The 26,478-nt window shown below is 40.7% G+C and overlaps 1 protein-coding gene across 3 annotated transcripts in view; it reads right to left on the minus strand.

The window, feature by feature from the left end:
• Nucleotides 1–26,478, minus strand: part of BRSK2 (BR serine/threonine kinase 2) — a 302,408-nt gene that overhangs the window by 37,160 nt on the left and 238,770 nt on the right. For all 3 annotated transcript variants that reach the window (XM_058806653.1, XM_058806651.1, XM_058806650.1), the window contains exons 9-12: nt 21,781–21,812; nt 16,262–16,426; nt 15,447–15,544; nt 10,285–10,435 (exon numbers count right to left, since the gene is read on the minus strand). In XM_058806653.1, coding sequence (XP_058662636.1) covers nt 10,285–10,435; nt 15,447–15,544; nt 16,262–16,426; nt 21,781–21,812 — 446 coding nt within the window. The remainder of the gene's footprint in view (nt 1–10,284; nt 10,436–15,446; nt 15,545–16,261; nt 16,427–21,780; nt 21,813–26,478) is intronic.

Consider the following 26,478-nt stretch of genomic DNA (forward strand, 5'->3'; position numbering starts at 1 on the left):
ACTGTGAACACTGTGTGTGACTCATTTTGCTCTGTGCTTTGCTTTCCTGTGTGCTTGTGCATTAACTCAATGGAAGTCATCAAAAGGTTGTTAAAAATAGAAGCTTTCTATTTGTGCAGTTGCTCAGATAAAGAGCATTCCCTCAAACACAACTGCCAGATTTAGAGACCCAAGAAGAGACTCTTTAGTGACACAGTTGTTTAGACAAGCCTGGAGGGAGGAATTCAAAAACCCCAAAACATAAGGGAGGCAGACCCAAGGTTTAGGAAGGGGAAGATGCAGAGGGCACTCTAAACATGAGGTGGACAGATCATTGCAGGCTATTCCTCCCATTCCACAGACTGACAATAACCTGGAGACAGCTGAGCTATGAAAGAGAGAGGCAAAGGACTGAAACGAAATGTGCGTGTGTGAGCTGGAGTTTGTAGCTGTGAGGATTTTATACCTTATTCAACCTATTTGATAATTCAAAGTATCAAAGTTGAAAGGTCCTTCATTTTAAAGTAATTTTGTACTCATTTTAGCCAGCTGCTGTCAAGCAGAAGCCATGCAAGGCCCAGTTCATGTCAGACCAGTTTTCTGAAACTGAGGGGCTTGAATCCAGTTTCCAGCTGGTTTCAGAGAATGCAGAATTTCCTGAGAGGTGCAGGGCTGAAGCCTGCCACTGCTGAGGTGCAGACAGAGAGAAACAGGAGACAGGAGAGTGCAGCTGGCCTGGTAACTGCACTGCACATGTAGCACATGTACAGAGCATCTCTCCATCACCCTTCTCTCAGATCTGTTCCCAAATGCTTTAAGCAGTGCCCCTGCTAGGACACACTAGCAGAACATAAAAGCTTCACAGCATGAATTTAACATCTAGGTCAGATTTGGCATTTGTTTCTTCTTTGAATAACCATCTCCTAGAGCTTTTTGTTATGAGTTTGGTACCTTGTTGCAGTCCCAGCAGAACTTGCTTTCATAGCACAGTTTTACCAGGGTGCTGAATACAGCTGGTCAAGCTGGAGCCATGCTTCCAAGAAGGGGAGCCTGCAGCATGCATGCAGCGTGCAGAGATGCATCAGACTTGTGTCCCTGGGTGAAATGCCTTAGAAATTTTGAATTGGTTTGATTCCACGTGTGGTTTTGCAAGTCATTCCAGAAAATACCCAGCCAACCTCTTATTTGCTTCAAGCATGAATTGGGTGGAAATTGATACTCCTCTTTCCTTGTTCACTCAAAGCCAAAAAGATCTAAACTGAAACTTCAGGGTAGGAGACCCCTGACAATGACCTGAATCAACATGCAAGAGGTGAGCAGTCAGGCTGTGTTGAATCTCATCACTCTTACTTTTGGGTGTCTGAAAGGTACAAACTGTGCTTCCTCACCCCCTGATTCAGGGAATATGTATAGAATACCTTGGATGTTCCACAGTCTTACAGTCCCAGCCATGCAAATAACACTGTGACAGCTCTTACTGGGAATACTCATGCTTGAGTCAGAAGGTCTGCTCATGGTAACAACCACCTGTAGGATGAAGCCTTACAGAGAGTGCAGAGGAAGAAGTGCAGGTGCTGGTAACACACCTCTTCTTATTTTCAGCCCATAGAGATGGTGATGTTGAACAGCACCACCCTCCTTAATTGGCCAATTATACTAAAGTTCCATCTATAAATAGTTTAGAAAGGATTAACAGATATTGAAGCACGCTGCAAACATGAGAAGTAAATGTTACTGGTGCTAATTAGCTTTCTCAATGTGTACCATCTCAAGAAGTTTTTACTGTAGTCTGTAATGATCTCTCACAATGGTTTTATTAAATCATTTATTAATATAACATTCTCCTTCTCTTAAGTATTTATAAATGGAACTATAATTTGAAGCATGATTGCATTCTTAGCTGTACCTATACTGCCTTTATTGAAAATACAGAGCTTTGAAGATATATCTGTCTCTAGGGCCATCTGTTCACCTCTTAAGAAAACATATTCTAAGAAGAGAGGGAATACCCAGCATTTTTTTAATAACATGGATGGGATTCAGTTTCATAAAAAAAAAAAAAAAAAAAGAAAAAGAAGAAAACTGAATAAATTAGGATTCAAATTAACTGGAAAATACCAAACAGATACAAAAGTGCTAAACAGGGAATGGGTTTCTTTCTCAGAAGGCGTCTGGTATCTGCACAGTGTCTGAGGATAGTTTTCTGTGCCCACAGACATTGAAATAGAGGGACAAATAAGAGAACAAAAAAATAATCCAAAAGTAAATTATATGGAGTGTGACTCCAACATAAAAGCACACAAACACACACAAAAGCACCAAAAATGCTTCTTCCCACATCTCTCTCTCTCTCTCTCCCTGCTGTAAAGCCTCAGTCTCTGAATTGTATCAACCTGTGTTGTGTTTGGAAATTGCAAATGAAAAGTTCCTCTACAAAGTTACAACAGGTCCCGCAAGAGGAATAATCCAAAACTAGAGCTTACCCCAATGGATCAGCACTCGCCATCCTCGGAAAGGGAAAATAAAGAGAGAGGGAGAGAGAAAGAAAGAGAGAGGGGTGTGGAGGCAGGTGGAGAGAAGAGTAGGAAAAGCAGAGTGAAATACTGTTCGGAGAACTGAACGGTCACAATCATTGCCACCGGTGCCTAAGTCTTTCCAGAGACCAGGAACACTAGGGGGACAGTTTCATTCACCAGAAAACAACTTTTGTCCCACTCACATATTGCAGACACATCCAACTTTGGCACTGGGGAATATGGAGAGGCACACACTAAGGCTGCAAAAAAAAAAAAAATCCCAGCCAAATCCCAATTAAAGCAGTCAGTAGAGCAATGGGGTTCATACTTCATGCTGCATTTCTTTTCTGCCTCTTACATAAGGCACAGTTATATCACACTGTTATCCAGGAAATTGTTCTTTTTGTCCCCAGTTTGTTCAGTGCAGTGTCCCTCTGTCCCCCAAGCTGGCCTGGTAAGAAGTACTTTTTCTTTGCCACGAATGAACTGTGAAATGTATTGGTTATTAAAGCATGCATTTCTGAGCCAGCTTGGGAGCCCAGGGTACAAGATTGTAGCTCAAGCTGTGAATCTGCTTTGATACTGCCTTATTAGTCATGATGGTCTTATAGTCAGGAATTCAGATCAGCTAGAACATACCAGCTCAGCAACCCAGCACTTATCTCTGTGGATGCCATCTTGTGCTCCAGGATCTCATTTTTCATTTAAAATAAATTCAGTCTCTGGGTCTTGTAGGTTGCAAAGGAAATCTTTCAAATGTGAATGGAGAATAAATCAATGCTGTGCTGAAAAGAGTCTGAAAAAGCAGTTCTAAAAGCAGACTGAATCTCTGGCATGTTGACTTTGAAGGCTAGTGACAATTGAAAACATCAGTATTCTTAATTTTTATCTACTAACCAAAGCATTCAAAATGGAAATAGAATTGTCAGGTTATTAAGTTTTCAGGGGTGCAGGTAAGCAAACTCAGGAAAATGTCACCACCTTTTCACATTAACAAAGATTAGATTAGAAATAAAAAAACAGTTTGGTGTTATTAAGCCAAATTATTTTCAAGTTAGGTGCAATGCTTTTTTTCCTCTCTGTCACTTTCTCTCTCTCATTCTCACCATTTTCAACAAGAGGCTCCCAAGCTGCCAGAGCTACCTCTGGCTGGGTGAGGAAAATCCATTCGCCACAAGACAGAAATGCCAAATTTAATATATGCTCAGTAGATTTCACAGTTTACTGCTCAGTGCAACTAGTCATGCCTCCAGTTACATCAACATTGCAAGTGCTGGGCTGAGCCACCAAGGCAGTTTTGGGAACAGTTAAAATGAAAATGCAGTCAGAATAAGACAAAAAAGCTGTTGTGCTATGCATTGATAGAGAAGTGGAAAGAAGCATTACAGTAAGTTCTTTTTCATGTGTTTGAGTGACACTCCATTTATATTTCAGCCTGTGGAGTGCAAATTTGGGTAAAATCTAATTCACATATATATATACAAATATATGTATATATTTAGGAACAAATGCTGTACCAATCTATCTACGGTGATGTAACTGACAAGAGCAAATTGACACCCATTGCATATACTGGAACCTGTGTGTATATTTATACAGAAAATACACCCATATTCACACATGCAGAATAGTCAAATGTAAATAGAATGGGTGCAAGAAGGTTCAATAATGTTTCTTTCAAGTCATTTTCCCAATAGGGAAGGCACTGAAGAGGTTAACAGAGAATGGAAGCAAATTGACAATAGGGTAAAGGAAAGGGGGAATGAGGTTTAAAAAAAAAATGAACAATCCCAGGACACAATAGACCCAGAAGCGCAGACATGTGCATTCCCTATAATACTGAAGCAAGTGAACTACGGAGCTGCAGCAACCCAGATACAGAAGAAGAGAAGCACTGAAAGAGGGGGTGAAAGAAATTCAGAAAGAAAAAGAAAAAGAAAGGGACAGTGGCCTCAGCTACTAAGACAACCATGTGCATCTAGAGGGAAGGGACCCTTAAAGATGCAGTATTCCTTTAAAAAAGGTATCATAAAATTGGACAATTAAACACTGAACAAAAATTTAATGGCCACCCTGATTTATGAGACCCCATTCTGCTGGGGTCCTCTTTGCTGGCTACCCCTTCCTTTCATGTGGTTGTGCACAGATCTAGAATCCAGGTTCTCTCCCATTCCCACCACTGAGGTCCTTCACTTGAACTCTTAGAAGTGGGAGGGAGGTAAGATCACAGTGAATGTGGTCCTCAAAAATTCAGCCTGGTCCTTGAATGAGCAGGACTGTGGGTGATCCTCATGCAGTGCTCTAACCTTCTCCTCCTGTTTTCTGAAAAATACCACTTTTGAGAAGGAACACAAAATGCCTATGTGGATTTAAGGAATTCCCACAGAAGATACAGAAGTGTCATTTCTTCTGCTCCTAACACAGCTGTAGCAGCTGCCAGAAAAGGACAAAGGTACAAGGAATGGTACTCAGAACATCTGCTGAAAGACTCCTCTCCTGTCACAGATAAGATTTCTGCATCTCTTTTACTGGACCCGATTCCTAATTACTATGAAAAATCTCACTTTTGGAGTAACCCTAGACTAACTTTTAATGCAAGAAGTGCCACATATTAAAGAGCAGAACTTACACACAGGGAGTATCAGAGAAAGGAACAGGAATTTCCATGTCTATGCTAACAGTTCAGGATAGCCCAGCCACTAAAGGCTGTATAACCACTACTTCTTTATGGCTGTGGAACTACAAGGTTGCTAACAATTTAGGTCCAATCCAATGCTTGTTGGTATTTTGGCACCTTAGAGAGGGTGCTTTACACACTACATGAGGCACAATCTCTCCTGCAAATGCACGATGTCCCTCACTGTGGCAGGTTCAGGACTTGAAACATTGATCACAGAAGACTGTCCCAGACTGCCAAAGGCCAAAACAGTCCCTCACACATCCTGCAATTCTCCTGAGGCATAAAGGCCACCTTTACCTCTTTATAGAAATATTTCTATGAAAAGGAGAAATGGAAATAAGAATGGTTTGCAAAGTCCATTGGTTCCTTTAAGGATGCCATTGCTCCTCCCTTTTTGAATCATATGCCACACCTGTAACCTTTGGGTAAGCTTAGTGTTTGTCCAAAATGTGTAAGGATTACATTTTGGTGAAGAGTTATCCTTTGGGATGCCAGTTTTCAACACAGAGAAAAATTCTCTTCCTCTGAGACCAAAAGTTTAGAAACAGCATGTACACTAAAAACCTATACAAAAGTATGAACTTTTTTTTGTGTTCATGGACCCACATAAGTCCATAAGTCTGTAAATGTGGTGGCCTACCTGTCTTCCATTGTGCCTCTGTTGAGAGTTGGGTGTTACCCTTTCTGCTGTTCTTTAGCATCTGTCACTTGAACTGCTGGATTAGAATCATCCTCCAAAAACTCTGTTTTCAACCATGTTTTCCTCCTGTGTCCTCTGGGTAGTCTTTAAACCTCTCTTACCAGAGGTCCTTAATATTTTGTCTATCAGACTGAATTTCCAAATTTTCCTACCACTGTTGTCACTCACTCAGTTGTGCTGCTGTCTCTAATGCTCAGAGTGGAACATTCTGGGCTTTCCTAATGTTTTATATTCCAATCCTTCCCAAAGGAGTCTTAAGCAAATACATCTTCTACCCTGGGCAGAACTTCTACTCATGGCAGAACTGAACCAGAAAATAGCAGTAGGATGAAATTTGAGTGGGGAAATCATTGGTACAGTCCAAGGCTGCATTGGGGATAGCCTCAAATGAATGGTACTGTACAAAAACATATATAGTGTGGAGCTGTAAATATCCCACCCTCTTTGCTTCTCTCTAAAGAGGAAAGAGAGAACAGCTCTGTCCCCACACAGAGAAGGTAAGTACTGCATCTTTAAGGTCTCAGCAGTGAGGTAGAGGAGAGGAACATATTGTCAGTGTTTATACCTTTCTTCTTTGTTGAATTTGGGATTGGCTTCAGAGATATCCAGGCTTTTACTGAACATTGTTTTACTATGGCAGGAACAAAGCGAGAAAACACAGTTACTAGTGTGGACATTTTTATAAAAGAGAGTCACCTGTAGCAACGCTGGACACCCAGTCCCCCAACCCATCCTCCCCTTTTTAAGCAACGCTCTGAAAAACCTTTCCTTTACTTTAGAGTTATGGCTCAAGCCTACACAGTGCTCAAGTTCATTATCTTCCCCTGACTTCCAAGGTCTAAGATGACTTCCCCCATGCATACCTGTAAACCTTGCTCTCCTTTATTTAATTTAAAACCCAGGTACCATCTACTTTGTCACAGTGTCCAGGGAAAACAGAACACACCTGAAGCATTAATTGCAAAGCATTCATTACTCATGACTTTTCCAGAAGACCTCAACACTAAGCATGCTCTCAGAAAAGGTTAAAATCAGACCATAGAGCCTCTTAGAGGAACAGTAATCCATTTTGTATTCTAATTTATAGGGTCCATTGCCACTTAACTTGCAAGTCTCTTCCTTATACTCAGTGTATAGAGAAATGCCCTTCTTTCTCATGTTGGGTCTGAATCCCTGCAGCTTAGAAGTGAAATTCCCTGTGCTTTGCTAAAAGGGCAGCTCTCTGTAATATATTTCACTTCACTGTTTCACAGAACACTGCTTCATAATGTTAGCTGATCTCTCATGCAAGCTCTCCACTTCAAAAACTAGAAGAAAATGAATAGTTAATGAAGCCCATTTTAGAATGGTTTTTGGACTCTCACAGCAAAGCTGCTGAAAATTTCTGCCATATCCCTGCTGGATTCTTGCTCCCATGGAATTTTTCCTAGTCTGTGTGATTTTAGCACAAGGGAAAAATTAGCTGATGTTAAACTAAGCTCAGAACCTACTTCTTTTCTTTTGACATTTCAATGAAATATCAGACAGTCTGAGAGGTGGGGATACCAGAACAGCAGAAGTAATTAAGATATAATTATGAACCCAGTTTAGTTGACAACTAGCAGGGAAACCCAAGAACTAACAAAACTTAGTCACCACTTTTAGAGGGGTTAGAATTTGTGCATACCAACTTTGCCAATCACAAGGATCCATTGGAGAACACCTGGAAAGGTTGGCACAAGCATTTCAAGGAGCCTGTAAGCTCCACAAGCAGCTTTTGTGTGAGTTTTCCTCGTCCATTATTCAAAACCAAGTCACTGAAGGATTATGTTTTTCACTTATACTTTCTCAGTCTGGAGGCTGGAGGCTGCCAAGTTTTAAATTTCAGTGGAAAGATATGCCCTAAACAAGCCAAGATCAGACACTTGTAGGGCCCCCACACTGTTACCAAAAGCACAGATCATGATACAGACATGTAAACCCGAGTTGCAACAGAAATCCTCCTTATGCAAGCAAATATCTGTTTACTACTGGGAAAGAGGAAAGTAGGACTAAATCACGAGACACTTGGGTGTGTTTTGCCCACTGGTCAGAAGTATATCTTTGCCAGCTCAAGGAAGAAGCAATGGCACTGTTTCTCCAGATGTTTACACAAGTCATCTGTGTTTAAATAGGAGACCTGATTCCATGGTCAGTCTGGTGGTATTGTAGGATAAAAGCACTGAATAGTTGTCTCTTGAGATCAAAAAAAAGGTAATTCTTAAAAAAGCATTCCCCTTGGGGATCTAAACCCTACTGCTGTAGAAACAACTGTCAGTGGGTCATTTCATATTTCATAATATGCACCTAGCCATTAAAAATCCCCATTCTTGGTGGAAGGCACTTGTCACTTTGTTACTGAGTGTTCTGACAGATGGTGCCCCATCAGCAATGCATTGTCCCCAGACCCCCCCCATGCAGTGGGGTTCGTTAGTGAAGCCAGTTCGTGTTATGAACGACTGTGCTGCCAGCAGCACAAAATGTGCCATTGTCATCTCTGCATGTGCATGGGATGAATTATGGAAGCTCACACGTGGAGTAAACTAACAACTTCCCTTTAACCCCTTCGAAAACAAGCACTACCATGCCCATCATCATCAATCATGGTGTTATTACACCCCTTTCTCTACCCTTAATCACACTTTTATGTCCATTCCTGACCTGTGGTACGCATTGCCCCATATCTCTTTTGTGCCTGCAGGTTTTGCTTCCTCCTTAAGCCAAACCCCTTCTTTACTGATATGTAGCCTGGATATATCTCTGCTCTGAACTTATCCCAGACCTTTTGACTTCAACTGTTTCCTCATGCGCAGAACTGAGTGAGACATTTAAAAGCAAAAGAAATACTTTGGATAGCAAGACACAGCTTTGCCTCTTCAGGCTTCTGAACCCAAATTCAAAGTTCAGATATGAAAGAAATCATTTCAGCTCTCAGAAAATGCTGTGGTCAATTTAACACCTCATGATTGTTCCATTCAGTTGGACACTCCCTGTGAAGGAGCTTCGGGGTGGGGAGAAGTGATCTGCCTCTGCCTGGCTCTGGAGGCCTCATGTCCCCCCCATCACCCAGCAGCAGAGTAAACACTGCAGGTGGAACAAGGAGTCAGTGCTGTGCTCATCCTTACTCCTTTGAGGCCTGTTAGGAACACCGAGCACACCCTGTCCTGAACAATTCCTTCACCCACACCTCACACCAAATCACATATTTGAGACAGGTTTCCCAACCTACAATATGTCAAGAAGTCTTTATGGCAGTCTCAAGGTCACATAGCCAGTCTGAAATAAGTCCTAGCAGATTCTGGAAATCACCATTCTTTCTTCACTGCAGATAGAACTGTAACAATTGCCAGGAAAAGTTTCCAGCAATTCTAGGGGCCTCTGGAATATCTGTGAAATTATTTCATGTTCTTCTCCCAGTTCTCAGTCAGCAAAGGGAGCTTCTGGGCACAGCAGGCTTTTTTTTAAACACATCTTAAGAGCTGAACAAATAAAAAATTATGTAAAAACTGAAACAGAAGTTACAGCATCATCATCATCATTCATACATGGTAAGTGTTCTTTATACTGATTGATTAATGCAAGTGTGAAACCAAATGCATGTGCTTCCCTTAGGCTAGTCATAGGGACTGAGGAAGCAACTTCCATGGTTCACATCAGTGAATTTCCACAGTTCACTTACTCTCCCAGAACTTGCCTTGAGGAGACACCATTTTCCTCTGCTGTTTCCCCACAAGACTGACACTTTCTTTGATAGAAAAGAGGACAATTATACATATTCCATCACTTTACAAGCATGTGGTGATTTATGCGCCATTTCAGATGCATTCTGGCTCTCACAGCACATTTTGGAGGCATCTACAAGATGCCTGGACAGAGCTTTTCAGATTCAAGTTGTTTTGATGACATGGAGCATGGTGTTCATTTAACTTCAGGTGCCCAAAAGCTAGGAACCTAATCCCAGATAGTCACCTAGATTCCTGTTGTAGGCTCTGGAGACAGAGAAGAACAAGCAGAAGGTAATTTATCCTGTTTGACAGGACACGTGTCTGAGACCTCCCAAAGCCCTCATGTGTTCCCATTGCCCAGCCAGCCTGTATTGCAAGCTTAGAATGCATGCCCATACCCTCAATAATTAAAAACGGGTGAGATGGGTCTTGCCCAGAGGACATGGTGGCTTCCTGAGGAATAACTGCAAGCAAACAGAACCCTTAAGTCCCTGGCAGGACTTCTGCACAAGCTCTGCTGGCTGCCAGATCACGTTGCAGATGTGACTGGAAGGTGTAATGAGTGCTGGAGCAAACAGGAAAGCCCCACAGCTCCTTTGTATGTGTAACACAAAGGGGGGGAGCAGACCCAGGCAGGCAGGGCTCCTGGGCAAAGCACAGACCCACCTCTGTCCATGCTGTGCCATTTCAATGGCTCTGCGAGCAGGAACTGGGGATCCACCATCTGTCACGCTGAGAACCTCCATGGATTTCCTCTCGGGCCGCCGCTTCCCGTGCCTGTTCAGCATTGGGGAGTCCACGCGCTTCCTGGGGGGATCTGCCCGGAAACAAAGCGCTGTCAGCTCAATTCTGCTGGGACTTACCTCACACACGTGGGTAAAATGCTCTCTCCACAGTTTCACTCTCACACCTCCCCCACAAAGACAGATCTCTTCATGATGGAGGTGGACATTTGTTCCAAATTTGCAAGCATTAAGATGTAACTTGCAATCCACCTGCAGAGAGAAGGAGCCCTGCCACTGCCCTGAAGGTAATGTGAGCACTGCAAAATAGAGGTTCAGCTATACCACAGCTTGCAGATATTAGCTTACAGAGCTGGTAACAGTAATAACAGGATGATACAAGGTGGCAGCATGGGCTATAGCACAAGCTGCTAGGTAGAGCATGAGCCATCCAGGGATCCTGTGTATGTACCCAGGTTGGTAGAGCTTGCCTTCCACATCCCTGCCAGCCTGATTAAATGTGACACAGGAACAGGAGTACATTCAGAATTGCATTCTGCTCTGAAAGAATACCCTTTTTTTGCATCTTTAAGATTAGATTTCAGGTTCTTCCTGCTGATTTATATTTTTCCTCCTTCAGAAGCATTACAAATTAAACAGGCTTGTCTACCAGAGACAAATCTTTCAATGAGAGCCACACGATACAGCTTTTACTACTACAGCTATACACATTTTATTGTGTAACAATTGTATGAGGTATCAAAGTGCTACTTTAGCTTTGCAGAGTGAAAACTGAGCTATAAGAGATATTTAAAGATATATAAAAGATATATAAAGATATGTAAGAGATATTTAAAGGCAATTCATTCCTAAAGATGTTGACAAACATTTACTGAGGTTCTGAGGAGTACTTAAACTGTTCTGAGAAGAGTCTTTAGATGCCAAAATGCATTGCAGAAGGTGACTTGCCAAATCATCCACCTCTTCATGGTGAAGCAGGGAACCAAATACAGACCTGCTGAGACATTTTATAGCTAACACCACACATGGCATCAAAACAGTATAAAGGAGAAAGGCAGAAAAAAATACAGAAGGATTTTCTTTCCTTTGCTTGGGCTATTTCAGTTCCCTGCCTCTATTTATAGACACGTTTTTAATTTTAGTGGGGACCACTTGTGAAAGAAGGCATCCTTCACCCCTGCTGTTACAAAGGAGCTCACAGTGCCCAGTCCTTAAGGCTTCCTCTTCTGCCAGAATTCCTGTGCAAAACCAGAAATACCACACTTGACAATTCTACCTGTACTGCCTGCTCTTTATTATCCTGCCCTCACACCCACTATGTACTCATTCCTTCTCTCTTTCTAACATCATGTTTTTCAGAACAAGATCTCTTTGAGGCAGAGTTTATCCTTGAAACAATGAGCATAAGTTAAGATGGTTCAATGCAAATGGATTAGTGATAACAACTGACCCCATTACAGTATAACCCAAGTATTCTTTGTGTTAGAAGTAGCACTATTCCACTTAAAAATTAATTAGATAAAAAAGTGTAGTTGCATCTCACTCCATTTCAAACTCTATCCAGCAATAAAAAGATAGTAGAAAACTGTATAGGCAATGACCTCCAGATAAGAAAAAAACAGTACATAAAGCTGACAGAAAAACAAAAGTAGATAAACCAAATAAAGCATTCATACTGTGTGACTTCAACTGCATATGTGTAAGTGGTCAAAAGTAAGCTGGGACAAGGTTTAGATATTTCAAACTCCTACTTCTTCAAGCAAGTTCAAAATATGAGAAAGAATTCATGCTACAGAACAACTGGTGGTTCAGGAGTGTATCTACACCATAGTAACACACATAACAAGGATGTTCAGTGTATATATAACACAAAATGGATACAAGTTTTGTAGCATGATACCAGACATAAAAAAGGAAAGAAAAATAGAGCAGTTTAAAAAAAAGGAAGAAGGAAGATGAAGAAAGCATCAAATGTCAAAAGAATGGTGATGAATAAGCTCAAACAAGAGAAGTTAAACAATAAAGAGAAAAAGCCAAGAAAAATACTTTATGAACAGATATTTTAAAAGTCAATTTGATCCACGAATGTTCAAAACAGGAATGGAAACTCAGCCAAATGACATTTACAAAAGTGACATGCCATTTTCTTGAAAGCTGGACTTTAAAACACAGCAAAGAAGAAATTTGAAGAGGAATTAGCTAAAAACTTGAATGACAGTCTTTTGTACAGCCATCAGAAAGAGAAAACCTGAGAGAAGGACATTAGCCGGAGGGGCCATGAGGGAATCAACAGAAAACTGAGGAGGAAAAGGATATTGCTAACAAGCTAAATGATTCTTTTGTATCAGCCCTTTCTGCTTAAGATGCTGGAAGAAATTGATTTCTAATCTATATTTTAAGTTATCAAAGACAGACAATAAGCAAAAAGAGCGGGTGGTGAAATGCATCTATAAATTCAGGAACAACAATTCACAAAAGCTGGATGGAAAATACATCCAAAGCTTGCATTAATGCGGTTGAGCTTCTAATAAAGATATTTGATGCCTATTTAAAATTGGCTACAATCCTACAGTACACATGGCCAAGAGTAGCAAGTATTGTACATACTTTTTAGAAAGGTCTGATTAAGAAATGACAGAGCACCACCACTGTCAAGGCTAAAGATACTAAAGAATTATTTATATACACACCCATCCTGCCAAAATTACTTAAGTGGTGTCATACAAAAGCTGTAGAAGATTTTGCATAAGCCCAGGAACTAAAAATAGGAAAATTCCCAGTATGTGCCCTTCTCTTCTTTAACTCTCTGGACATGGTGAAAAAAAAATCAGGCCATAGCCCAGTGACAGTGACAATACTGTGGATGCCTTTTCCTTTTGCTTCATATCAGAAAAGCAAAGCCATTCCTAAGGATTTTTACATGTGAAGATAGAATCATATAGGTAATGATCCAATTATAAATCTGCCTTCTCACAGAAGGTGGAAAATAAAGGTTCACCTTCCGAATTTGGATGAGGCATCTCTATCTTCTGTATGTATTCTGGCCCAAACTTTTGTTCTCTGGTTTATTAAGAAACTTCACCCCATAAAATCCTTTTTCTCATGGAGACATTAGTTGACATTCATTCTTTTTACTGAGAAGTTTCTCATTCCCATGTTTTAACGTAAAGAAAATGGAGCTGCGTGTGAAAAATGTTGGAAGTGGCCCTTCCTTGGCTCTTGGAAGAAACTTAACTTCATACAGCTGAAACAGACAAAGGGACACCAGAAGAAAGGGCAATCTGTAGCTGGCCATATTTTTACCTGTATCTATTCTTTCTGAGACTTAATATGCCAACAAAGATGAAAAAGCAAAATACTCTCAGATGCTTTTTTTTTTTGCAAGAGCTCAGACAATACACAACTCTCATGAACATGGTTTCTTCAAGCTGCTGTTATTAAACTGTTACTTGTTCTCTGCTTTTCTTTGTGCAAGGCCGTTGCTAATGGCTAATGATGATATTCATCAGACACATGACTGCTCCTAATTAAACCTTGCCCCATGTTCTCAGAGATACTGCTGGGAACAGAGGACGTGGAAACCCCCTGTGGAAGAGGAAATACAAACACTCAAAGAATAATGCTCAAATGTGTGGGTGAGGCACATAGATGCAGTCAGTGTTTCCCTGTTAGGAAACATTTTCACTCCCTGCACAAAAAAATACAAGAGTGGATCATAATATTTCAGTTCAAACCATGAAAATACTCTGGCATGTAGAAGAGGTATGCATTGCATTTAGGGCATAGCTACATATTCACTTACATGCTGGGTTTGAAGATTCTAGAGTCACCTTGTTTCTTTTCTTATGACAAAAGCATTTCTAAAACAAGATGATGCTGTCCTTACATGGCAGGATAATCTGTTTGAGTCAAAAGCTGATTAGCAGAGTGCTAGATGACAAACTGCACTGAACAAGGGGCTTTAGACCACAGGACCTGCAGCTGGCACAGCTACCCATCTTCATCAGGATCCCTGCTAACATGCTCTCTGTAGCTCCATCCAGGTAGGAGTTTAAAATTGCTGTGCTAACTAAGAACTTTCATCTCTTCTCCTGCAGAAGAGATTTCCCTGCAAAATTATAGGGCTTGGAGCCTGGAACTTGGATAGGTTAATAATTTAATGAAGCATTAGCAAATGCTGTGCAATATAGCACTGCCCTGAAAGCTCATGAGATTCCAGGCCTTCCAGTGAAAATAAAGGGCACTTTGCTTCTAGTCTTCAAAGTGCTCAAGTACAATACCTGAAAATCTCCACACTTCTATGCAAAATTCCGTTTCAGATAATTGCTAGAAGTGACTAATCCTTTATTAAACTTGTCTGCACATCAAGACTCCCTTATATAGTTAGCTCCTTGGGAAGCAGTTTTCCTGTTGTCTGGATTAGTGGTGATGAGCAGCATCCTAAAAAACCAATGAATAAATAGGAATAAAGTGGTATCACAAGAGCTTTGTAAGGTATGTAATCTTATTGTGAATTAAGCTTTTAAAATCTTTCTAAGTCTAAAAACATGGGAGTTTGATTTATGTACTATAAAACAGCTAAGTTATATGATTCATACTTTCAGCAGTGCATGTATTCACTTACAGAGAAGAGAATGTGCACATATATAACTGCAGAGGGATGCAGCTATACAGCTTCTTACTAACTGAAGTCCGTGAGCAGCCTTCTGCAACACCACACTGAGACTTGTAATTAGAAAATTCTGCCACTAGATTATATTGCTAAACCTCATCTGCCTGCATAGAGTCAGCCTGTGCGTTCACAGCTCATTTTTTAAGATCCCATTCAAGACCTACTTGGATGTTTCTGCTCTGTGAGACAGGCATGTCTTGAAAGATGAAGCCTTCTAGTTTAACCACAGAACAGACCTGCCTGCCCCAGGCTGAGGATTCTCACCAGTGCTGAGTACACCATTTCAGTGGGAAGGTAACAGCGATGCTAGGGTTTGGGGTTAAATTAAAATAAAATCAGAATCTAAAAAAGAAAAAAGTGAAGAGGAACTAGTTCAGACAGGTTTATGGTGACTAAGTGCATATCTGCAGTACCTATTTCATTTCTAGGGGGAAGATCCTCATCTTCATGACTAGGATACCTCTCCTTCCGGTCAAGCAGAAGAAAATAAATCATTTTTTCTTGGTTTTCTCTGAAAAAAGGAAGAAAAAAACCCTTTTACATTTGAGAAGAAAAAAAAGGTCAACATGTACATAAAACTTTCTCATCAAATAAACAGTCACAGTGACTCTAAATGAGCTGGAAGTGGTCATAACATGTACATGACAGCTAGATACACAACCCAGAAAGCTTTTCAGACCCTTGCTGTCTCCAACAAGCAGCTAGTGAGGAAAGGAAAGGAAATAAGATTCTCATATTCCACAATCCAGAACAGAGGGACAGACAGTCAAGGTTATATGTCCCCAGGAAGTTCAAACCAAGAGTGGCAGCCACACAGGTCTCCTGAGCCTCTAAGTGCTCTTTCTACCACCTGTCCCTCTTAACACCTCAGGACTTAGGTATAGGTTTGAAATAAATAAAAATTTGGAAACAAAAGCATATCCAACACAAACATCAGCAATGATACTTCCCCATGTGGACTGTGCAGCCCATGTTCTCATGAAATGACCTGGCTTGGCAGCTAGGGAAGAAATAGCACAGTGGCTGCATTGCTGGTCAGGCTGTGAGCTTCTGACCCGTGGAGCAAGACAGGCTCAACCAGCAAATGAACTGCCAGAGGGTGAGAAGTTCTTACCAGTCACTCAGAGAGAGAGAGACATCAGTTAAAGTGCTCTCTGCCTCTCCCCAGGTTCATAAGCATCCCAGCCCCTGGACAACCAACTGATATGAAGACTGAGCAAGTGCTTACTCTTCCGACAACAAGTCCTGTAAGAGTTTATTTCGGTCACGGAAGCAGCCTAACGAGTGCATGCTATCTAACACGTCTGGATCAATATCCTCCAAGGAAGGCAGAGAACGAATCTGCACCTTTCGAGGGATTGGTTGCTCTGGTTCTGGCTCATTCTTACCCCCTCTGCAGAGGAAAGAAGATGAGAGAGAGAAAGGGGGAGGGAAAGGAGAGAAAAGAAACATGAGTCACAAATGAACCCATACTCTGAAACACAGCCTGCAGCAACAGATGGAAACAGCTTGCTAAATTCCCACTGAGAGACCAGAGCTTCCAACCAGACAGATATTATTCTCATAAGAAACTGTCACGAAGGCTAAGACTGACCAGCAGATTGTGGATTTGGGTCTTCATTGAGAAATGCCTGTGTTCAGCCAGCGAGGCAATAGGAACTTCACTTACCAGTGCCCTTGTAATAGAAGCAGCTGTTCAGCATCCTAATGCCAAACATTTATAAAACACTACATGTTTTCAGAGATTTTGTCTCATCAGCTGGCCAGACCTCAGACTATCAGGCTGAAAAGTACAAGCTGAATTATTCCCTTTCAAAGAAGGAGCTCTGAACAAACCATCAAAAGAATCTTTTTCACCAATTCTGATTATGACCGGCACTGCAGCAGTTTCTTTCGTTAACACTTCCAATGTGATTAAGAGACCTCATGCTCAGGCTCCCACTTGACACACTTTAAAGGGCTTTGGGGGAAAACCATGATGCTTAATTACACACCCAAACATGACAATCTCTGCTTCTATCTTAAGACATGCAAATTTGAAAATTTTGGCTCAAGTGCAATGCCCGAGGTCAGTGGCAGACCTAAGAACACACCATTAGCAGTAGAACATATTACTCTTTCAAATGTAGTTAACACAGGCTTTCTGCACAATTATCTCATCCCATTCACTAGGCTCAGGAAATATTGATTATTCATTGCAATTAAAGGCCATGACTGCAAGAAACAGGTCAAGGTGTCAGGGTATATCTAACTGACTAATGATATGTATTGCAGACATCCTGAATATCCTGAATATCCTTTGATTTTATTTTGGAAGGCAGTGAGCAATTAATGTAAACTCTATCCACTCAAAGAGGTGGGTTTGGTGGTGGTGTCTGTGTTTTGGTTGGAGAAATTGTCTACTCTGAACCTCTGCTATTTCTCAATAGCTGCTTCATGCAATGTTGAAGTTTCCCTGCTCCGTGAGTGGGGTCCTCCCCTTCCTTTATGTGGTTCAAATGTGTGATTGCTGTGTCCAAGCTCCCAGCATGGACAACAGCAATCAGGAATATTTCAACTGTCACCATTTGCTGTTTGTAGGGGCTGTGTTTGGACTAGAAGAGATCCTTCTTTTTGATGCTGGAAAAAATAAGGTGGCCACAACTTGTGAATTTGCTCACACAAGTTTAAAATGTTCCTGACTCAATGTAAGCTATCCAAGTATCTACACAGAAAAAGGAGTTCCAATCCAAGTGTCCTTAGTTTTTCTTGGTAAGTTCATATACATGAGCCCAAGGTCTCAGCCAGTGTACCAAGAAGAGAGACCATACACCTTAAAAAGAGCCAATGCAGATTATCTCCTCTGAGGTAAGAAAGCAATACTAAGTCAGTGTATCCAGAATAGGACAGTCACATGCTGGGACAACCACAGGAGATTGCTGAGTGCTACTTGCAATTCATTTTTAAGCAAGAAATGCAGTTGTGAGACATCTGCTCTGTTTGCGGGACATCACTTGCAAAAAGAGTCCTCAGAAATGTTCATTTTATCTTCTTCTGAAGCAGTGAGAATGTGCTCAGCCCTACCTGGATGTCATGGAGTCAGACTCTGGTGTTCATTACATGGGTCATGACATGGGTCGGGATCCCACCTCTCTTACAAGGAGCACTAACACATACCCTTTCAGTTTTACTCAATTTAGGGAACTGTAAGTAAACATGGAGGACATAAAATCTGCTGCTACTTGGGATTTGTTCTTGTGTGTTAAACCACTAAAACACAGCTTCTGATGTCTCCTTTAAGTCTTGCAGAAGTGAGACTCTGCAATGCCACCATGGTCCTGAATCTAAGGGCTAAACTCAAAAATCCTTGTTCAACTAAAGAAACATCTTATTCCTTCTAAGAGGTCACTACTCCTACCTCTTAGAATTAAGATCTAGCTCTCAGAAGGTAATAAGCAATGATTATAAGTTCATAACCTTGCACTATTAAATCCAGTGATGAGCTTGTCATTAAGATAAATTCTTGCAGGATAGACCTTTGAACAGCAGCTGAGTGTTTTTGCTTTTTAATGATCTACAGTTCACTTCTGAAAAGTATTGACTTAATTAATCATTTGTGTTACAAGCAGATGTCCTTAAGGTAATTAAAAGAGATTAAAAAGAATTATTGTCTTTGAAAATTTCCAGGAAACCTGGGTTTCCCATTAGCTGCCCTTGTCTGAAATAGAATCTACAATTTTCTTTAGTATCAAGTCAGCACAGGAGCTGTTTCTAGAGAGCACAGCTTGCCATCCTCCCTGCACTCCAGGGTGGCATTTCCTTATGCCCTGCACCTGGTCAGCCTCAGACACAGTCAGGAATTTTCACACCGCCTCATCAGGTACAAGTAGAATCTGCAAAGAGGTGTCTTGTCATTTGGCAGCGCAATTCAGAGCTTCAGGAAACGAAAATCACCGGGTCTGGGCTGTGATTGGCATGACTGCAATGCCTGTTCCATTCTCAGTCTAGCAGAGTGACAAATTTGTTGCATTGCAGCCCACACAGACATCAAACAATGTCACATAGTGACTACTGCAAATCACATATATTTTTTTGAAGGCCCACATGAATGTAATTGCTGCTTTAAAACCCACCCTCTTTTGTGAGGATTGGTGGATACAATGGCTGTGATTCCTGATCAGGGTGGACTTTTTCAGTCTCTCCATGAAATTCTCTCATGAATTTCACCAAGATGCCCATTTGCATCAGTGCAAAGCAAAGCAGAACCAGTACATTTATTCTTTTTCTTGATTTAGCAAGTTGGTACCTTCACAATTAAGGCAATATAAGGAGTGGGTATTTACCATAATAGGTAATTTTATTTGCCCTCTTACTTTATTAAAAAATGTGAAAATAACTGCTGTTTATTTTCTGGCTTATGATAACCTGCATTTGAGGTAAAAATAAATTATTTCAATTAAAAAGGCTTGAAAAACCTCACTGAATTAATTTGGGTGGGAGAGCAAGGACTGGAGGTTGCTGAGGAATGGTTTCACTTAGGTTTCTTTCTTCCTTTTTTAGCCTTGTGAGTCATGATTTCAACTTTCAAGACCTCTTTCTCTGCCTGCCTAAATCTGCAATTAAATCTTTTCTTCAGTTTTATAGTAGCCTCAATATTTATTTGAAGAATAAGTGAAACCGCTTCAATGTTCTGAGTACAACTTTCAGGTCAGTAACCTATAGATGACAAAGGATGAAGATTTTACATAGAATAGTAGATAAAATAAAGAAAAAAATTTAAGAGGTGAGCAAAACAGCCATAGGATAAAACACTACACCCCCTTCTCTGTCATCATGAGTATTTCCAGGCAAAATAAATGCAAAGAGGTTGTGAAACATTACCAGATGAAAGCAGTTGAGTTTTGGAGACGGCAAGGTTATTCACTGACTAAAATTAGCCACAGGATGTTAACCTCCTGAGGTCAACCCATGGCCAGTACAGAGAAAATGAGAAAGAGACTCATTAAAAAAGCTATTTTGAGCAGAAACTTCTTTTCAGGCAATCTGAAGGGACATCTGGAAGAGCCTTTCTGCACTGACTACCCCGGGAGTCCAGAGGAGACTTGCTTTTGCAAAATCCAGTTTCTACTTCTGAAAACAGCCTCAGATGCAGTTTACTGAGTCAATTATCAAAGAGTCTGACCTTCATTGAGAAGTACATGAAAGTGTTCAAATGTTTATGTCTCCAAAGAAAAAAAATTTTCAAATTCTAAATATAGACTAAAGTAATGCACACCTGCACAACTGCATATGTGAGCCTGGGACAACAGTCCTTCAACAAGTGAAAAGTTCCAGGCAAAAATCTTGAGGAGGATAAAAATAACAATATACATGATCAATGACTTTTCCTTTAATTTCCAGTTCTGATAAAAGCCTGGAGAGTGTCAGCTGATTTCACTCCATGAAGAAACAGAGGGAATTATCTGTGCAATCTGATGTAAACACCATTTACTTCTGCAACTGCTAGCAAGACCTTATAGGAGGGATTTTAGAGATTACAATTAGAGATTTCCCCACTCCATTTGTTCTATATTTACCCATGAGAGTTTAAAAAAAATAAAAATGTATGTGTAGGAAACCTCCAGTACTTCTTTGGTTTAAAAAGGTCTGGTAACTGAAGAGAACATGGAAAAGCCATGGGCAGAGTGCTGCCACTATTTCAGGTAAACTAAGGTTTTTGTAGTTCCAATTTTTTTCTTAACTATTCAACAAAACGCCCTCAGGTCCTACTGAAGTCATATAAATCCAGAGGTGAACATGGCCCATAAAACAGAATTAGAGAAAACAAAACAAATAAAGAAAAAGTGTTTTTTTTTTCATGGTGACAGGCTTATATATCAGTTCACATCATCCTCGAGTACTTCTCAAGAGTAATGACAGGATTATGAAGGTAGGACTTTGCTTATCACCCACCTGGGAAATGTATCCAAGCATAATTTCCTTGTTTATTATGTGAAATATTCTCCTTAATTTGATTAGGATATCATAGTAGAAAAAGTTTATTTACTTAGGCTTCTTGAAATACTACTAAGGCTACACAAAGAGCAAGGTCACTTTTAAAAGCCATCAATCTTCCTTACACCCAAACCACCAGACAAGTATGTACTTTTCTCATGGACCTCCTGTTTCACTGTCAGGACTGCTGTTTTTAATCAAGTCACAGAAGTACTCTCACATCAACAGGTTACAAGGTCAGAAACAGCCTCATAGCTTGCTATGAAAAAGGAGTGGGATTATGAGACAGATAAGCTCTTGGTCACAGGTGCTTACTTATCAATATCATCATTTTTGTTTCTACTTCAGAGAAAAGCCAAGATGCCAAGAAGGAACAAATGAAAGCTTTCTTGTCAAGAAGGTATTACAAGGGATTGTCTGTAGCACTTGGATAGCAAACTAAATATGGTTGCTAGGTGGGTATTTTTTTGCTGATCACCTGCAGGTATCTCTTTAACACAGCAAGTTGCTGGACTGAATGTCGTATTTTAAACAGTTGTTAGCCATTGTACAAAAAATGTTCCTGGGTTGGTACATATAAATGCAATTATATGAGTAGCAAAGGGTAGAAAAATAAAAAATAAGATGTTTTTCTGTTCTCTGCCTCTTTTTCTCACATATGTGAAACCTGCTTTCAAACTCCAGTCTCACTCTTCTAGTGGTTTCTTCACAGAACACTAGAATACCAGAATCAACAATGAACATATGCAAAAAATTTTTTAAAAAGTTACTTACATATACCATATGTGTTTCTGAATATGTTCTAGCTGTAAAGGAAAAGAAAACAAGGAATTAGTGCTGTAAAATAGAAAAGGTAACTCTACAAGTCATCCTTATTCAAGGCTTATTCAAGTAAATCCAAAATTTCAGAGATGGACATATGCATACAACAGAAACTTTATGCTGCATAAAGAGCTGCTCATCCTACTGGAATAAATACCCATCCCTGTACAGTGTAAATGGCACTGTAATTCCAGACATAATTCATCAGTCAGGAGCAAGTCCCAGGCAAATGCTAAGTGCAAAGCTTCACAGGTAACTGTTTTGGAAATTCAAGCTTTTCCCTTCCCAAGTCCTTCCGTCTGTAATCTAACTGCTCCTTTTTGTATGTGCATAATAGCTGATCCTTTTTTCTTAAATTGCATTTCTAGTTTTGTTTTGGGGGAAAAGAGAAAGGAAGAAAGAAGAAAATAGGTTCAAACAGATAATTAACAAAATAATTTGTGCATCTGTGGTGTGACCTTCCTGGATACAGGACACATTCTAGACTGACTTCACATTTATCTCTAAGGACCAAGCAGAAAAAGGTTCTATGCAATTTACTAATTCTGCACCTGAACACGATACCATGAATTTGTTTTACTTCCCTCTTTCCTGTTCTACACATGAGAATTTCACTATGCAATGAAGGACTGATTAAAGCTGAAAGTAGCCACGACCACCTATGGAAGGCAGATTCCACCAACATTACAATGACATCTTTTCCCACAAGCACAGGAGAAGAAGGCAATATGATTTTTCCAAGAGAAACCCTTAACAGCAGACAGAACAGAAGGTTCATATGATGTACATTCAGCAGAACCTTCCAAATATGTTTGGTTTTAATCATCACAGCAGAAAATAACTTTTCTTAGATGTCCAGGGATTATTTGTTATGTGGGAATTTTTTTATATTCATCATTATGCAGCACCTTCGTAGGTGCAGAACAAAATGCATACTCACTGCACATGGGCTCACATTTGTGCAACTTTCAGGGGAAAGACAGGAGAGAGCTGGAAGAAAACTCATATGAGAGGAAATCACAGACCAATTACAATGGTCAGGAAGAATGGTGACAGCTGTCCTGCTCTTATTACACTCCACTTCCACAATAATTAGAATCAGAGAGAAAAAAGAAACAAAAAGAAAAGGATAGGAACAGACAAACAACAAAATCTCAAAGATACAAAGTGTTTGCCTCAGAGACCAAGGAATCAGAGACCTTTGTGCTATGGAACAGCTCAGTGTCTGAGAAAACAGTAAGACATGAGTTTGGCTATATATGAGATCATTTTTTTAAGTAAATCGGGGCTTTTCCTGGAAACAAAGAAATAATGGAATGCAGCTTAGGAAAGCATGACAGGAGGCTAGAGGGAACAGTGTGGGAAACAAACAGCCTCCTCTAAACCCCAGACTGCATCAACACTGCAACCAGAGGTGTGGCTGGCACTCACATATCTGTCTAAGCAGCACCAATGCCCCCAGCACACACATCCAGCAGCCCAGACAGACTGGCACAGCTTCCAGCCGTGGCACCAGCCCACCACAGTAACTCCCCTTCATCACAGTCCCCTGCATTAGGCAGTCCTCTAACCCCTGCTCTCTTAAGAGCAAAGTGGAGTATTCCTGACACACTGTCACCTCCTGTGGAGATGAAGACATGATTTGGGAGTTCCCCCAACAGCCTGGAGACACAGCCTTCTTCCTTCTGGTTCTGTGCAAGCTGAAGTTCAATCACAGAACATAAGGAGAGCCTGTTTTGTACAGCTTCCATGGGGCAGGATTTTAGAATTGTTCCTTAACAGATGTATAGTTCTGTGAGGATCTGCTAAGGGGTGAACTGCGCCTCCTGTGCTGGTAAAACCACATCTACTCATTATTTCCCATACACCACATGGAGGGTTAGAGAGATTAATGATTTCAGACAAGATGCAGATGATACAGCTATGCAATGTCCAAGTCTCTTTCATGCTTCCTTTTCCTGCTGCATTTTTTGTCTCCATGGGACACTGTGCTTCTGTGTGCCTGTGATATGCAGAAACACCATGGCAAAGCAGACAACAGCATTTCAGTTTCTGAGCTAGAGAGGGGAAAGAAAAGACGGTCACCAGTCCATGTCTTAGTCACAGAGCCTCTGGGCTCCTTCAGAGAAGATGTCAAATGACTCCGGCCTGCCCCTGCTGATCAACCTCCTTCAAACTAATGAACACACAGCATTTTTCTGAAAGAGATGCCCCATTGCACCATGGTACACATCTGAAGGTGTATGACAGCTCTCATGGCTGCTGTTTACCCACACATCTGCCACTCAATCCACATCAAAACCATTGCTGTGAAATATGCTGAGATATCCCAGACATGAAAAGTATTCTACAAACCCATTTCCTATGCTGATTCAAATGTAATTGCATTGAAATGTTATTACAAGTGTGCTTGCTGCTGCCAACATCTTCACTACCGTTTTAAAGGTGATTAATTAATGCTTTGTTGCTTTTTGTCTGCATTGAAGTGACAGGAAGGTTATGGGAGGGCGATTGGTTTTGACAAGGAGAAGTCTGCATGCTTTCTACTGTGCAGTGCAGGGGAGGGAGATACACAGTGGGAGCTAATCTCACTCCTGCCTTCATTTAAACACAATGTTTAAATGCGTTTAAGTGACAAAGGCATTTAACAACCCTTCCCAGAGGGTTTTTCTTACTGCTTGCACATGAGTTTGCCCAGTTTAATACCATTTTATGGAAACTGCAAAAATGCTGCTTCCTAATGCCTCCTAGTCACTGCAGGCAACTGTCTCATGACATCATCTCCAAAATAACAAAACATGCTCAGATCCACTGCACATGCACAGAGAGATTTCTGCAGGCTAAGATGCTGTTATGGAAGGAGACGGAGAATTCCTTTATCATAGTTTTACATAAAAATACTTCCAAATACTAAACCTGTACACTGAAGAAGCACGGAGGAGCCTCTCTCACAGATGAGAGACCCACTGTGATACAGAGCTGCACAAGCTCATCAGTAAAAGAGGTCTCCTCCCACAAAGAGCTTACGTCTGAATTCTAAGACAGGGAACAACAGATGGAGACAGACAGGCAGATGGAAAACAAGACAGCGCTGTCTACATCCTCGGCACTGATCTCAGCAGAGCAGTTGCCAAGCTAAGAAGTTCTGCCCTGAAGAAAAACTTTCTTAAAGTCTGTGGATATAGATGAGGGCTTCTGAACTTGAACTCATGTCAAATTTCAAACTTCCCTGTCCGGAAGGAGATCAGCCTCAAATCCATCTGTGCATCCACACCTCAAATGAATCTTCTTCATCCAGAAGATCCCCTAGTCGGAGCTTTAAACCTACTGTGTAATGTCAAGACACAAAAACCCTGTGGCTTTTCTTGGCCACAGGGTTCAGGCTGGCAGTGCAAACAGCACTGGTAAAACCATTACCCATTTCAGCAGTAGCAGCTGTAATAAAGCAGCCTCCAGGGACCCTGACATGGGCAAGTATCACTGTCCTATGTCCACGGGGCATGAACAGGCCCTTGGTAGCCTAAATACATCAACTGGTCAATTGCCTCCATTCTACAGGTTGTAAAGTGAGAAAATTTAAATTATGGAATAGGCACCTAACCATAAGGCCTTCTACAGAAATGAATCAGGTGAGCTTTCCCTTTTTAATTTCTTAATGTTCTTTAGATTCTGCATAGCATGATTAGCATCAGATCCAAGAAAAAACAAAATCAGAAAGCAGAGCGAAGATTCTGAAACTAGGTGCAGGAATTTTTAGGTAATATTCAGGGATAGGTATTTTCACCTATGTGTACACCCAGCATAGAAAACAAGTCATTCTACTCCAGTATAAGATGTCAATGTAACAGCTTTATTGGAATAGCTTATTCTGCAATATCTGCTCTGATCCACCTTGCTCTAGAAACAAATTTTCAATAGTGCTAATCCATCTTTAAAAGAAAAGTGCCTCTGCCCTTTGTCTTCCTGGAGAAGAAAATACTGGCTGAGAGTACAACTGGTTTCTACTACAGGAGCTGTAATTCTCTGCTGTAGCAAGACTGAATCATTTGAACAGCACATAACCACAAGAAACCTCATCCTGCAGTACTTTAGGCACCCAGAGCACACCTCCCTTAAGCCTTCTCAAACTTTATTACTACTTCACTTTTCCCGCCTGACACTATTCCTACCACAACCCCATGGATATACCTAAAATTCTTCTTGCTTCTAGCCCACTTTCCTTTAAAGCCATTTGACATATCTTTGGTTTTATGCCAGTATCTTCCTTTAGCTTAAACAATCCTTCTCTCCCTAGTAATTACCTCTAATGAATATGCAGATGACCAGTACAACCTTTCTTAGACATTATCTGTGTACATTAACTGAAGCTCTTTTTATGCCATACTATTCAGACAGGCTCTTTCAAATGCTGATCATCTTAGTACTCATTCTTTGTTTGACTTCACCTTTCATAAATATGGGTGGTCAGACACACCATCACCAGGAGCTAGGATCAACTTTTAATGAAAAGTTTATGTTTAATCAAAGAAAAACACAAATTCTTTTATTTTACAGCATGTTTAGTAAAACAGGCAGAGTAAATGAGAGTGGTCAAGGATGTCCCATTAACCATATTTGAAGCTATTTAACACATGGTGAGTGTGAACAATA

The sequence above is a fragment of the Ammospiza caudacuta genome, chromosome 6 (genome assembly GCF_027887145.1).
Source record: "Ammospiza caudacuta isolate bAmmCau1 chromosome 6, bAmmCau1.pri, whole genome shotgun sequence".
NCBI lineage: Eukaryota > Metazoa > Chordata > Aves > Passeriformes > Passerellidae > Ammospiza > Ammospiza caudacuta.